Source organism: Mastigoproctus giganteus, chromosome 7, assembly GCF_048544385.1.
Source record: "Mastigoproctus giganteus isolate SK-2022 chromosome 7, ASM4854438v1, whole genome shotgun sequence".
Classification (NCBI taxonomy): domain Eukaryota; kingdom Metazoa; phylum Arthropoda; class Arachnida; order Uropygi; family Thelyphonidae; genus Mastigoproctus; species Mastigoproctus giganteus.
Window position 1 is genome coordinate 107,341,174 of NC_143581.1, and position 14,623 is coordinate 107,355,796.

Genomic DNA, 14,623 nt, shown 5'->3' on the forward strand with positions numbered 1-14,623 from the left:
TTGCCACTCATTTCACCTGGAAGCAAAAGTGATGAACTACAGGCCTACCTTCAAGCTTCATGCATATGGAAGAAATTCAGGCTCATGATAAAAGTGCGAGCACATCTTTTTAGATAATGCATTTGCTAGACAGTCTGCTGAGAATGGGAAATGGAGCAATTGGATTCGATAATCAAAATGAAACAACTTCAACATAAGCCATCGGGATAACAGCTGCAATATTTCACGAACTGAAAGAAAGAAGCAACATTTTCAATTGTTTCTTATCGTTTCCATGATCAGTGGCATCGATCAAATATTTTGATTTTCCTGAACCACTGGTCCAGGAAGGACAAAAAGGACCATCCTGGTTCCAGGAAAGTTAATTTGAAAAGAACCACCCTGACACCAAAAATAATTCAGCCAACCCTAAAAGAAAGAAATTTCTCAACTGCCTTGCACAGAGTAAAATTACACGTATATTGGCACCATACGAAGCAAATACCATTGAAGGAGTCAACTACATAACTCTTTGGAGTTGTCAGGTGTCCCTGCTACAATCTGGAGTTCAAGATCAGTGCTACAATCAATCGTCTTAGGAATTCTAGATCCGGCAAAACTATTATGGAACACGATAGGCTGTCAAAAAGATCATGTCATTGAAGCCACCATCAGGACTAGCCACGATAAAGATGAGGATGTATTCATTCCACACATTTCAATCGTCAACTCTGATTTGTCTTTTAAATTTAAGGTGCTTCAGTTCCTTTGCTAAGTTTTGCCACGAGCTCTGATGCTCGTGACAAAAACATATTCCGAATGGCTGGTCTCAACTTGCAAAGTGCTGATTTTAGAGCTTCACAGGTGTATTTATCTCATTGGATCAGTTTAATTTGATTACATTTTAAATATATTTTAATGCAATGAACGTTGTAATTGTGTCTGCTTCTGAGGTGCGAATAAATACACGAGAAGCAATAAAGCGTGGAACATTGCGGCAAACAGAAAATGTAGACACATTACATTCAAATCACATACAAGGGGCCACACCTCTGGAAACACGCGTATCGTGTGTCTCGGTGTCGGGCACCTTGATGGTCACCAAACTCCTCGGAAATATATACAGGACTTGAATAGGAACAAGAACATTTACAGGCCACATGTGGTGGTGCAAACGAAACTGGGGTCAAGTTTTTCTTTGCGAGACCACACACACAGTGTAAAGTTTAAACCCCTGACATTGCGAAGGTGATAACAAGGAGTGACGGAAGAAAGTGAGAGGACAGTCGTTGTGCTAATACAGAAAGACAAAGTAAACAAGACACTACGACAGTACTGAAATAATTAACACACATGACGACGCCTACTGACGGCGCAGAGGCAAGAAACCTCCCAACAAATGTCCTTCGGAGTAAATGAGAATCGATCGACGGCGATTCAAGGAAAGAGAGAGATAGAACGCTGGCAGCAGCGACGTGCTGATAAATAGCAGGCGTGGGATCGGTATGGTACGCGCTTCTTTCCACGAGACCACTTGGCCGGCGCACGCGACCCGCATACACCGAGGCATTGATTTCCGATCGCGGAGAGTTGTTTGCACTCGGTGCACCGCTGCCGACCAGAAAGATTGCGTGCCGTTCAGCACGACGATTCCCAAAACGGCCCATTTCCTCGCGGGCTTGTCTGAGAGATCGTGCTCCGAAGGTCGTTGAAACGGTCATTCAGGTTTGCATCTTGAGTTCAGGACTAGCCACGCGCAATGATCACATTAGTCCGTCCGAAGGAGGGCGCTGCTGTAGAAAGGCCCGGCGATATATACAGAATTCTTATTAATGTCTCCTCGATATCAATGTCGCCCGTTTAGAATCGCGCAGTCCATTTGAATTTTCGTATGTATTCCGTAACCGTACGGAACCACAGTCACAAAACTGTTGCGGTTGACCCCGCTTGGCTTTCTTGTGTTACCTTTAATTTCTGATTGGAATCCTGTCCTATACCCGTTTAGAATATTGTTGAAGGAGAAAGAAAAAAAGTCCGTGCAGCTAGTACCTGTCCACCCGCTCCCCTTGAGTATTCTGTAAAATTATGCGCAGCGATAACATCTAATAAGTAGCGTTTAAATGTTTCCCTCCCCTCCTCTAATAATATGCTTTTCATTCCGTTCAGAAATTATCGAAATAACTCGAATTCCCTTCACGCGAAATAACCGGCTCCAATATATTTTGCACGTGTGCACTTCGATCGTTATTCTGCCTAATTCTTTAACGTGGAAGAAATAATTGCCCGCTTCTGTATTACACGATGAAAACATTCTTTAATCCTGTGCCTCTCTAATGATGTGGGCTGGCGAGAGACAGTGCATGCACACAGCTATGGCGAATGTCCTCATTCCTGGATAGAAGCATGTAGGTCAGTTCTTCCTTCCTTTGCGCGCTCTCTCTTTTTCTCTCTCTCTTGGCATATTCCGGTAACAAAATTACAAAATATTTCAACAAATGCAAAGTCTCACATAAGCGACTTTCATTTGGAAGCAAATAAAAGTACCCTCTTATACGATGCGTTAATTTAGAGTATTATATATCCCAACATAAATGTACTACTCAGTTTCAAGAAAACGAGATCCTGTTTACTAAAACAGGACGAGAATCGGAGGCGAAGAGCAGATTGAGTGGATTTTGAAAACGAAGAGTACAGTTCTTGTATGCGTTAAGCCAGCTGCGTATAGCGAGATAGTATTTCATTTGTAGACATCCAATTTAACGCGATATATTAATTATAAGTTGAACGAATTTTAGATGACAGATTCACGACCATTCCAGTCTGAAGTGATTAGGAAATGGATAAAGGAGGTGAACCAGCCTTAAGAGAAGACCATCTTCCATCGGAGAAGACACCATATGGGCTTGATGGGAAGGGTTACTTACCATTCAATAGAATCTGCATACAGAAGTGAGTTCGTTGATGGCTAATTCAACGAACCTCGCCGATCTAAACAACAAAAGTACGGGAAAAAAAAGAACAAAAATCGAATAGCAGACAAGCTGCTATAACGAACGAGGTTAAGTTACGAATGCAATCTACGTCTCGATGGTGTGTCCGTGCTAGGAAATGCCATTCTTCTTTTAACAAATCTCTTTCGCCGCGCAAAATTAAGTTCGTGGGGTTTCCAATTTAGAGCGGGACACGTAGGAACAAATATTTTATAAACCTACCAATTGCGCAACGAAAACTGATTTCCTCAAGTTCACTTCTGTGCACTTCGATCTATTGAAACTTTTATCCGAACTTCAACGTGCTTCGTTTCTCCACCGCCGGCGTTTCGCCTCGGTTTCAACACACTTGTCGGAATTTCCTTCTTTCTGCACAGTTCCGTTGGTTTCATTTCGACATCGTCAAAAGACGTGTCTCCCCCCCCCCCCCCCACCGTTCGCGGCACTAATTTCCCCGACGTCCTCCGCAGATCTTCCATTAGGAAATCGCAGACAGCACGAGCCGTCTGCGTCGAACTCGTGTTTGTTGTCTTTGCTTATTCGAATCCTGTCTGATGTGGAGTGCGACCTTCTGAAGCTGCCTTCACGTAGCGTCCACGAGGACGGCATTAGGAGTTCCTTCGCGCACACCAATCAGTGTTTGTTTTTTTTTTTTTTTTCCTCCTCCTTTGAGGATGCAGCAGAAGCAGAGTACGGCAGCGATTCCGCACTAAGTTCATCTCACTGCGAGGGCTTGGCTTTGGACTCGCCTTTCTCTGATGGCAATGTCACAGGATTCTCCATTATGTGCGATGGAGGCCGATAGAACTGTGGCCCCATCAGTGCCGGATTACCCAATAGGAACAGCAGACACGCTCTTAGGGCCCTTTCCCTGAATAAAGCCTGCTTACTGCATATGCTACCTATCAGGATAGCTAGAATTGAAATTTCACAAAGTATATTTAGACTATGGCAGGATCATTGGGATGAAGCATATCAGGGAAGAGACACTTACAGATTCATCCTAAGGACGATAGTGTCGATCTTTAATAGAGGCAGTGGTGCGTATTAGATTGGACACCAATGTGGTCAATTAAATAACTGTCCTGGACTCAAGGAACGGTTGAAAATACTTTAATTTGAAATGAGTAAGCTTATTGGAACTACGAAATAAGCTTACTCATTTCACCAAAATTCCGATGCAACAGTGCATCGCCGATATGCACATTAAAACGCGGCCCGTTCCTTTAATTTATGTGAATTTTTCCCTTAACGAGGTTCAAGAGCCGCTGGTTGGTTGGTTGGTTTTTGTAGGGTTTTCGGCGCATGAGCAACTTAGGCCATATTGTATAATATGTGTATAAATTGCGTGTGTTCTGTGGTCGATTTGCTGGACAATACCAGAGTTTCGGAGAGAAAAAACCAGTTCAAGAGTGGAAATTTGCCTTAATTTTGATAGTAGAATTGCCAATTTCACAGATCAAAAGACAGTTTACTGCAGATACGATGAGACAACTGATCATAAAAAGAAACGATGACACTGAAACGTGGTAACGTCAAAAACACAAGTTGTCACTCTCGGCTATTAGAAGAATGACGGTTATTTTTGTTGTCGCAATAAAGAATAACCCGCCGAGGAAAATCATATATTGGCTCGCTGTTATCAAATATCTACTCTGATACTTAATGTAAATTAATGTAAACTAATTCTGCCAACCATTTCGTTGACATAACGAGTTTAAAAAAAAAAAAAAAAAAAAAAAAAACTTACATAAGGTTTTATCTTTCAACAGTCAAAAGACGTTGAGACTTACCTGTAAGGCTCTTTCCTCACGACCTAGCTGGGAAGGGTCAGCGAAGAGATCGGCTGTTTTCGTTCGTTTTTTTTCTGTCACGAAGCCGTCGGAACTGGCAAGGCATTCTAGCATTGACCTTTTCTTGGCTTGTTTCGGAGAAAATTCCCTTTCTGTTTTGATAGCAGACACACAGTTCGTGTCCTCTGGAGCGTTTGAGAGATACTGCGGAGGTGGAGGGATGCAGTGAGTTTCTTCTGGAGGCCCCGAGAAAAACTCGGGGGGAGGAGGAGGAGGCGCTTCGGCGGATGGCCTAGCAAGCAGTTTCTTGAGAACATTTTTGTCATCGCAGTCCGCACTTTGGTTGGCTGGCAGTGATGTGACCTCCGGCTGCAGTGGCTGCTCGGGTTTATGTACATGACTAGACAGGTGGGAGGAGGTTAAGTGGGATCCGCTGGAAGGGTTCACGTGGGATCCACTGGAAGGCAATAACGGCCTCTGAGGAGCCAGCCGAAACACGTCGTCCCTGTTGGATCCTGGAGGGAGTCCGTTCACCTTGATGGTGGGTGCCTTGTTCTGGTAGTTCTCGGGACTCTTTCTGCTGTACGTCTGAGGCGATTGGAAGGGGAACACCTGCCCGACCTGTGCAGGTAGGGTATTCTCCGCCGTGGTGTACGGCAAGAACGGCGGCTGGGTAACACAGGGTCCGTTCACGGCGGCTATTAGAGGGGGAGGTCCTAGAGGACTAGACGTGGTGACGGGCACTTCAATGTTCTCCGTGCTTTCACTTGGCTTGACCGCCTCCAGCAGCGGCATCTTTGTGGTGGGGGTGGGCATCTCAGTTTCCTGACTTGAAACGACACAAGTGGGCGCCTTTTGAAGGGTGTGACCCTTCTGTGATACGGTGTCTTGATTCTGCTGCCGCGAACCCTCGAGGAAACCACGTGCGCTGGAAGCATCTTCTTCGATCACTATCACTTCTCGCTCTTCCTTCTTACTCTCCGTTTTCACGTAAAAATTACTTTTCGCGTCTCGTCGGGTTCCGGGTGAGTGTGTTGCCTCCTTCTCGGCATTCGGGGGCACTGCACTGTCTTTTAATGTACGCGAGGAATCTTTCGGCGCTTCTCTGGCAGCTTCCTTTTTCTTGGGTACGGAAAACGCCGTTTTCGAGGCTGTCGGAAGTCCTGCATTCCACAAGGCCGAAGACTGGAACAGAGAGGTTTGGTGGTCTTCCCGCGGACCACTATCGGCTATTCCAGTGCAGTATGGAGGTACGGGAAGGCGGATTTCGGAAGCAGAAGGACGGGGAAGAAGAGAAAGTCCAGGAGTTAGATAATCACAAATACCATTGCACATCTTGCCAGAATTGGGGTCTTTACTCGTCAGGCAACCCACAGCACCACGGCCGCAGAGCGGCGACTGGGAGGGATTCTGCAAGCAACACGCGCAGGGCACAGTTGGCTGCTGGTTCAGGCTGGCTAGAGGGGCACAGCAAGCTCCCGTGCACTTAGCAGCTTGATGTATATGCTGTTCACGTAGGCGTTGCAGGTGCTCCGTGAAGCCGCCTCCACTGAAGTAAGTTTTATCTGCATTCCGCAGGGATGTAAAGGCTCCCTTATCCTCCAGGCGGTCGTGGTAGAGGGAGAATGCGGGCAGAGACATGGGGGTCGGCAAAGCTGGACTGTACAAAGGTCGGTTAGTAAGGGCTGCAGCCTCCCTCTGTGTCAGTCCCCCTCCCCCGCTACGCAGGTGGAGGGAAAGAGAAGCTGGGTCTAAGAAGGGCATGTGCTGTGTAGTCCGCGCGTACATGGCGGCTTGGTGCTGATCCAGGCACCGTTCCCGCTGCTGCTGGAGAAAATTGTTCATCATGGAATGAGAGGGAGGGGCAGTCGACACAGGAGTCCGGTCTAAACAAAATGGGGAAGCTAACCCGGGCAGAAGGCCTGCTGTGGCATGGGAGCACGTGCTGTTATCTGCGCTGTAAGTCAAGCGGAATAGAGAGGGGTCGAGAAGAGTCGGTCCGGAGACACTGGTTGGGGCAAGGAGCCTGCCCATGGCTGAGAGGGAATGCGAGGCAGCTAACTTTCGGTGGTCAAGCATCATGAGCTCTTCGGAGTCGGCGGTGGAGTCGGGTGTTTGGCGAACGGTCTTCACAGACAAATCTAGGGGATTCTCTCGGTCACGTGTGGTGCTTAACACCGGGACCTCTAAAGGACCCCCGATGGCTGTAGGTCGAGGGTCAAAAGGACGTACTGAAGGGAACAGGTTCGGGTAGTACATGGCTGGGGCAAACCACGCCCTAAAGAATCATGATGACAGCGTCCCTGTAAGAAAAAAGAAACAGACACAGATTAGAGAGAGCGACTTCGTTAACATGCTCAATTACTATACACCACACTGCTTCACTGCACATTTCATTCACACCTTGAAAGAGAATTCGGCGCATATTTAGACTAATAATATAGAAGGATTACGAAGCGAAGGTCGCCAGAGTAAAACTATTAATGGGAACAGCGATGTGACGTATTCCTGAAATTATTACTCCAAGGAAGGCTGCTCGTACAAGCACAAATGCGAAACACGAACAAAATATGATCTACGGGTGCTAGTTACCAGGTTAAATCCTACAAAACTGACGCAAAACCAAAAAATAAAACACAAGATAGCTATCCAAACTGCATATATCTAAATATAACCACACTAGCGTTTCCGTGCTTTGAAATTAGTATGGAGTGACAGAATACATCATCTGATCCCAATACGGCCGTTCAGAAGTATATATATATATATAGATATATATACACACACACACACACACACACACACACACACACATATATATATATATATATATATATATATATATATATATATATTAGTTTCTTCTCTCAATGGGCGGGATAGGACTGTATTAACGGGCTGGAAAAAATGAAAACTGTCCTTACAGTTCAGTTTAACAAATGAAAAGATGGCTTTTAATCTTTTCTTGTCAACAAGCGTTGACAAGATAATGTAAGCATCCCTTTTTCCTTTGTGGGAAGAAAGTTCCGACTTTCTAGGTATCAAAATGACGTGGATCTATGGGGTGGCCCCTATGAGTGGTTATGCGCTCTCATGTTGGTAGCTCACTATTAGTGAGTTGGCGTAATCAAAGAAATCCCAGGTAGCCAACCTTCGAGCTGAAGGCGATATTCAGAAAGAAGATCGCATTGCATTAAGAGAATCATAGCCGAAAAGGTCACTTTCCACAAACAGCGATTTCGTTTCGAAGCTGTGCACGCAGAAGAATTCACGCATGACGAATGCCTACCGTGATATTGGTGCGTGTGGTCGTGATCACTGTGGCCACTCATGCAGATTTACGGCGTTTCTGGGTGGTGTAATTGTCCTCTAGGGAGGCTCTCTCTCTTTCGCTCGCGATACTGGTTCAAAGTATCTTAGGGTTCCCACTGTAAGATCGAAAAAAATGCATGACATTCTCCGGGCAGCCTTTGAACTTTTTTCTTTCCATTTTATTTGGAAACCACGTGCGGATGTCAGTATGAATTTTCGTCTTTCACTCTGGTTTTTTTTATATCTGCCTCTCGGAATGACTAACAATTCGTTCAGAATTCTTCTTGAGTACGACGGGAAAAGAAGTATGGCACGTGATGTACGCAAATCTGTTTTTTTTTTTTTTTTCGTCTTCATAGAATCGAAAAATTAATTTCTACAGTTTTGATATTTCTAAATTTAAGAAATGGCCTCTTAACTCGCGACATTTCAGCCCTATATTATTTGGAGCAGCTGCGCTGAGGTCAGCGCATTACCAACAAGTACACTTAAGTCAAGTTCATCAGGGAGCACACTAAACATATTCAAAAAGCAATGTTTACCGTTGTACAGTTCCGAAACACCACGAAATACAATCATTCTTGTAGTCTCCATCTTCCAACCTCTTTTGGCACCTTTATTGTCTTTCCATATTATAAACAGATCGGGTTGAAGTAGCTCTGGTAAAGAGAAGAGCTAATCCAACAAGATAGCCAAAGTATTCTAACAGCATTTGCCAATCCTCTAATATGAAACAAAAGTTAGCTCTGTCGTACTAATTTTAAGACGCAAACAAGCCGAACAAAGCCCGAAAACAAATCACAAAAAAATCCACTCAAAATGTTAAAAAGGATGAAATACTCCCATTGCTCTTTCTCTGAGTGCAAAGAATTAACAAAACCTTCTACCAAACTACATTAATGAACATCGAGCAGTACCTGAAAGCGCGAATCCAGGACCATCTGAAGGCATCACACTAGGAGGACATCACACTAAGAGGAAAGCATGCACTTCAATAGAAACTTTAGACTACTGAGATTATTCAGCCGATAGAGGACGCACTTATCGCACGCAGTACAAATCCCGGAGATAGTTTCCAGTTAAACAAACCGTGTCAGATTTCGCAATCGGCGTGTGGCGGTAAACATCCTGGGCAGTTGTCAGCCATGGTTCCGTAGTCCACGTACGTTCGCAAGAAGTTAAATAGGACGCCAGCATTTCGTTGGCGAAAGCTTGCTTGGAAGCATGACGTTCTTCCGCAACTCGGTCGGCGGCGGCGGCGTGCGATAGAAAAAGACGCCGAGTTGTGCAACATAAAGAAGCGTAGAGCCAAGTCAACAACAGCCTGGTACCAGGCTATCCACTCTGGCCCGAGGTGAAGTCGTTCTGTGTGGCGGTGAGAAGCGTGCAGGGTACAGAGTTCAAGGATGAGTTTCCTACAGACCTTTACCATAAATGTATGCGCAACACTTTCAGAAATGTTAGCGGAAACCTTCGCACAGGAAACGGAGGGGAACATGGCAAGCAGCAGCGGGGTTTAAATTAACGATGTGAGCGGAGGTTGACGAAGTGACTGCGAAAAATGCAGCAGTCTCCCTGTGGACTCGAACGCAAATTTAATGTGATCTCCCACACACGAAGTCAATCATTCTATTTGAGCACGCCGTAGCCGGTGCTCTGTGTGATAAGATGCAACGGTTATTTATTCAACTTTCTTTCGCCGGAAGAGAAGGAAGCTCATTCCGTGAAGAACGTTTCGCCTTATTGGAGCTCATCAGGTGGGGGGAAAATATCAGTTAGTCCCGCGAACAGTATCCAGCGACGCACGCGAATCAAAATATAATTATGGAGAAAGAAAAGCCGGAAATTAACGTCAATTGGATGGTCGAGTCCAGTTCTCTTCATTAATTAAGTCATTAAGTCCTTTTACAATTCCTACCACAAAGCAAAGAAAGTCTTAACCAGCCTGTTTGTCACCTCATCAACTGTTGTTAGGATTTCACTTCTCTCGCGCTACATAATGGAACTTTCAGAAGTCTTGTCCTCGACACGATTCCAACCAAACTACATTTCACGGTCACTCCCTTATCCGAAATTTAAAACGCGCCGAATTCATGCATAATCGACGGCACGTGTAATGGAGGGAACGTTCTGCAATCCTCAATGTTGTGTAGTGGAATCGCTGTCCTGCCGAACGAATAAAATTGCACACGCACTGGAACGCAGAGTCCAGCGAATACGAGAACACTTTGACTAAGTTTAATGACAGCATTCTCAAATAACCTAAGAGGTAGACGATGCGCAGTGTATGTTCGTGTGTTCTAAGGAGATTTGCTACAGGATGAAAAATTAGTTCGGGAACCCTCTATTGAACACGGGTTGACTTGGCGCCTCCGTAGCCAGGTGGGAAGGAGCAGCAGTGCGTAGCACACGCTTCTTGATTAGACCAGGGTTCGAGCCCGTCACCACCAAATACGGAGGATGAGGAAAGGTCAGGGAATGACCACCGCATTTCCCGGAGCAATATGGCCTTAGTTGCTAATGCTCCTAAAAAAAAAAACCAAATAACAAAATAAATAAAATAAATAACGGGTTGACTTCATCCGTAAACGTGACCCAACTTCCTTTTATTTAAATCCGTTTTAGTGATAAACCTAACTCCAAAAATGGCATACAGCGCCAGGGAATTTATTATTATTATTTTCAGAAAAAAATTCTTTCTTCTTTCTACACAGAAATTTTTAATAGATCGATGGGATTCAAACCGGAAACTCCCTCATCCTGCTCTGATCATCTCATCGAATTCAGACTATTAAAGTGAATCTACTATACAATTTCAATTAAAAGTAGATTGCGTTGGCACTCGAAATTCTGACAAATTCATCTAACAGTTTCTCTGTTTCTTAGTCTGTGCCAATGAGGAACATCTGTAGTATTTGCATCTTCAGGTGAATTCCTCAGATATTTAACCCAAATAGGAAGCAATGAAGCAGTTACTTGTATACTGTCAGGCTAAAGTGACTGCGATAGATGATAGGAGCAATATTGATCTGATGTTGGGCTGTGCCAGTTTTATGCATTTGAATATAAAAGAGTTCGAGACCGATGCTGTTTAATGAGGATCAAGTTTAGGGGGGGGGGGATGTCGAGATAGCGAAACAAGTAAGCCTGCTGAAAATAAGAGAGAAATGGGGAGGGAACTGACCGAAGAGGATTGTTTAGAATTAGAGCAATAAACTCCAGTTCATGAACGTCTTATATTGCGGAAGGATTCTGAAAGTCAGCTTACCTGGTAAAAAATCGGATTGCAAAACACTTTAATCAACAGATATAGTGATCAGCTCCACTCACCTAGTATACCAAAGAAGCATGACCGCTGAGATCAAAAAGGACCGCGAACTAGAGTTACAGTATGGTCCCTTTGTAGCGCAGAAAGGGTCCATAAAAAAAGTTGAAAAAATACATCCAGATACACAAAATTAATAGCAGCAAGGGAGGCTCACAATTCGAAAGCGCCTTAGGGCTCAACTAATCTAAACGCTCCGTTCGGATACCATGTATTGTTATTATGACTCCAGGTTTATTAGCTGAGAAGAAGGTGCGTGGTCCAGGGAAAGAAGCTAAGGACAACTAACGATGGCCGTCTTGTACAAGAAGAGTAAAAAGAAGCCATTTACATTTTTCTGCAGTTTGCAGCTGAAAAGCTTCAGGACGGGTGAAGCCTTTAGCGTGTATTAGTATTACATATCGATCCGCATCATCAACCACGATGCCTTTAAAACTCTAAACTGCCATAAAAATAGAGCAGTGCACGCGATAATAAAATGTGGAATCGAATTTTGCATCCTGTGACAAGTATTGTGGTTTTGTCACTCGTCTGGAGAAGTGTGGGTTTGAACCACGTCGGAGACTGAAGGAATTCTTGAAAACTTTTTCAGTTAGGGCTGCATTTAGCCGATCTCTGGAAGGTGGGCGTAGGATTCCTCCTTGTGAGTTTTTCAGCCCACGGAACATGCAAATCGGCCTACGAACACACTTTGTACAGACATAACACACACACAGCGCAATATGGTCTAAGATGTTGATGCGCCATAAGAACAAGAGTTAAATCTTGCGAACTGTCATCAAGAGAGAGAGGATACAGGTTTGACTGAAGTACTCCAACGTGACCAATTATCTCATTAGTCAGCTGGCATTCTCCCCATGCCTAGGATTACTCGGACGGTAAAATAAATGATATAACAAGTGTCCAATGAGATTTATTTCTGAAAATTGAAGTGGCACGTCAGTCAAATACCAGTCTGCCTGTCGTACTTGGACGAAACTGGATCTTACGAAGCGACTTCCCCCCTCTTTTAAGTTGACTCCTGTAAATAATAATGAAAGACAGAGTTCATGCGGTGTGGAGAGAATCATGATGGAACGTACAACGAGGTCAAGTTAACACGCCTTAGCAGTCAAATGGTTCACTGTTAGTAGAAGAACAGGGAATACAACAGCATTGGATTTTTCCATGAGGGGAGGTTTAATATGATAAATGTATATCCATTTAAAAAGAGTGGGCAAATGTAGTAAAAGTCCAAAAATAGGTCGGCCTTACATCGGTATTAATGGATCACTGTCTGTCCATTAAAACACCAAAAGAGAGAACTGTACTTAATTAGATCAACGAACACGGTCTACTTGTATAATTTACATCATGGAACAGCGAACTTCACTCGACTTCAGTCCCTGCAGAAGAAGTCTGAGTCTTAGGAATTTATAAACTATTTAAAATTCAGTTTTTTTTTTGTTTTTTTTAATATCATGCCAATTATGGCTTATTCAACCGTTCTCTGAAAAAAAAAAAAAAAAATATGCTTACGCTCAACGTTCGTTCCTTCTGTATTCAGTTGTGGATGCCATAACAGGAGGTAAACCCAGTTAATTACATTTCTGTCCATTTGGTTATCTCTACACATTACAGGAACTGACTAGTTCAAAATCCGAAGAAAGAAATATTAAGATAAATAGTTCAAATAAGACTGCTTATCGAATTCCCGCAAGTCACCAAGGATATAAAGCGTATAGTAAATGGAGAGTGCACAACACTGCGCTGTTCGAAAGCACGGACAGTTATCGAACACTGTCATCAAAACCGAGATATGTCAGTTTATTACTATAAGACTGCAGGGGTATTTCAGCGGAGTAGTTGAAATTAAACCAACACTGGTACGCTTTGCCTGCGTTCAACTTCCATTTCATGGAGAGATTTTTCGCTCTCATTGAAGACCGCGTGTTCGGTGCTGAAGCTTGGGCTTATCAACTCAAGAGGCAAATACTTTTATCCGCATTTCTAATGTTGTTAATGTATAGTTTTAAATTATACAGCATCACCAGAACAGGCGAATCTGTTATACACTTAAAAATCTGAGATAGCCGTTTCGAAGCTTACTGATCTCTCATCAAGCTAGTCGGTGCTCTCTGTTATTGAATGTGTGCTGAACTGTGAATGATTTATTTTGTCCAAGTGGTGTATAGAAGTAAACCTCAAACACTGCCGTTATGTTTACCTTTAACCTCCAGAACTGGGGAGCGTTTGTCCTATATAGTACAATTACAGGGTACTTCAACGCAATAGTTGAAATCAAATCAAAAGTAGTACTCTTTGTCAATTACAAGTTGATAAAATTGGTCCTTCCAGCCCAGCTTAGATACAAGTTCAGCATATAAGAGATTTCGCATGGAATTGAGATTAGAGCAAAAAAGCTAAATCCTCTAGGTATACTCAAAACTAATGGCTCTTAATGGTGTAAGCTGTAAGCCAACATGTGCATCCAGTGATCAAACTACTAAATACCGGACCAGTGTTTCTAGGAATAATTTCACGCTTGCGACCTGCACCGCTCGCACTTTTAAGCCTATCACACATGAAGATCTCAACGAAGAAAACTCTTGGCAAAGCTATAAACAGGAGATAACTGCGATAATGCAATTATTAGATAGTGTGAGTCGGAGGACATACCTGAGCCATGGATGTCCGAGTCCTTTGAGATTATAACCAGTTGCTATCCTTAAACCAGAAACGGGAACATAAAAATGAAAAAAAAAAAAAAAAAACCGGAATCCCAATCTTAAGAGAATGGAGAGGACGGAGGTAACTGCGCACAATGTTCAGAAAAAAACTGAGAATATAATATTGCATAGAGAAGAGCATAAAACAAGTAATTTTACGATGCTGCTAGAAGGTATTAACAGTACAACTACTGAGAAATGCTTCACAGGAAAAGAACAATTAAGGAAAAAAGGGGGTTACACGAAAATGGGACATGGCTACCTAAACGTCATCGTCTCATATGTGCTTAACCAGATTGTTCCCCAGTAACCCAAGGCGCTGAATGAAAAAAGAAACCTACTCTTGAACTTAACTCACAATTAATGCTTAGGAAATCTCACTACTTAGAATTTACCAAAAAAATTTAAATGTAAAACTACGGATTCCGTACTAAGTGATGGCAGTGTAGCCATTTTCTCTTTTTCTCTCTCTCAGCAAAATCAGTTTAACCAGGCTACACACCAGCGCTAAAATCT

At 43.5% G+C, this 14,623-nt stretch overlaps 1 protein-coding gene across 5 annotated transcripts in view; it reads right to left on the reverse strand.

Moving 5' to 3' along the window:
* Positions 1-14,623, reverse strand: part of LOC150083136 (uncharacterized) — a 150,513-nt gene that overhangs the window by 23,588 nt on the left and 112,302 nt on the right. For 4 of the 5 annotated variants that reach the window (XM_090377827.1, XM_090377825.1, XM_090377828.1 and 1 more), the window contains exon 2: positions 4,763-7,065. In XM_090377827.1, coding sequence (XP_090233953.1) covers positions 4,763-7,021 — 2,259 coding nt within the window. In that variant the 5' untranslated portion in view covers positions 7,022-7,065. Of the gene's footprint in view, positions 1-4,762; positions 7,066-8,991; positions 9,123-14,623 lie in introns of those variants that run through there. The other variant, XM_090377826.1, reaches the window with a different exon arrangement.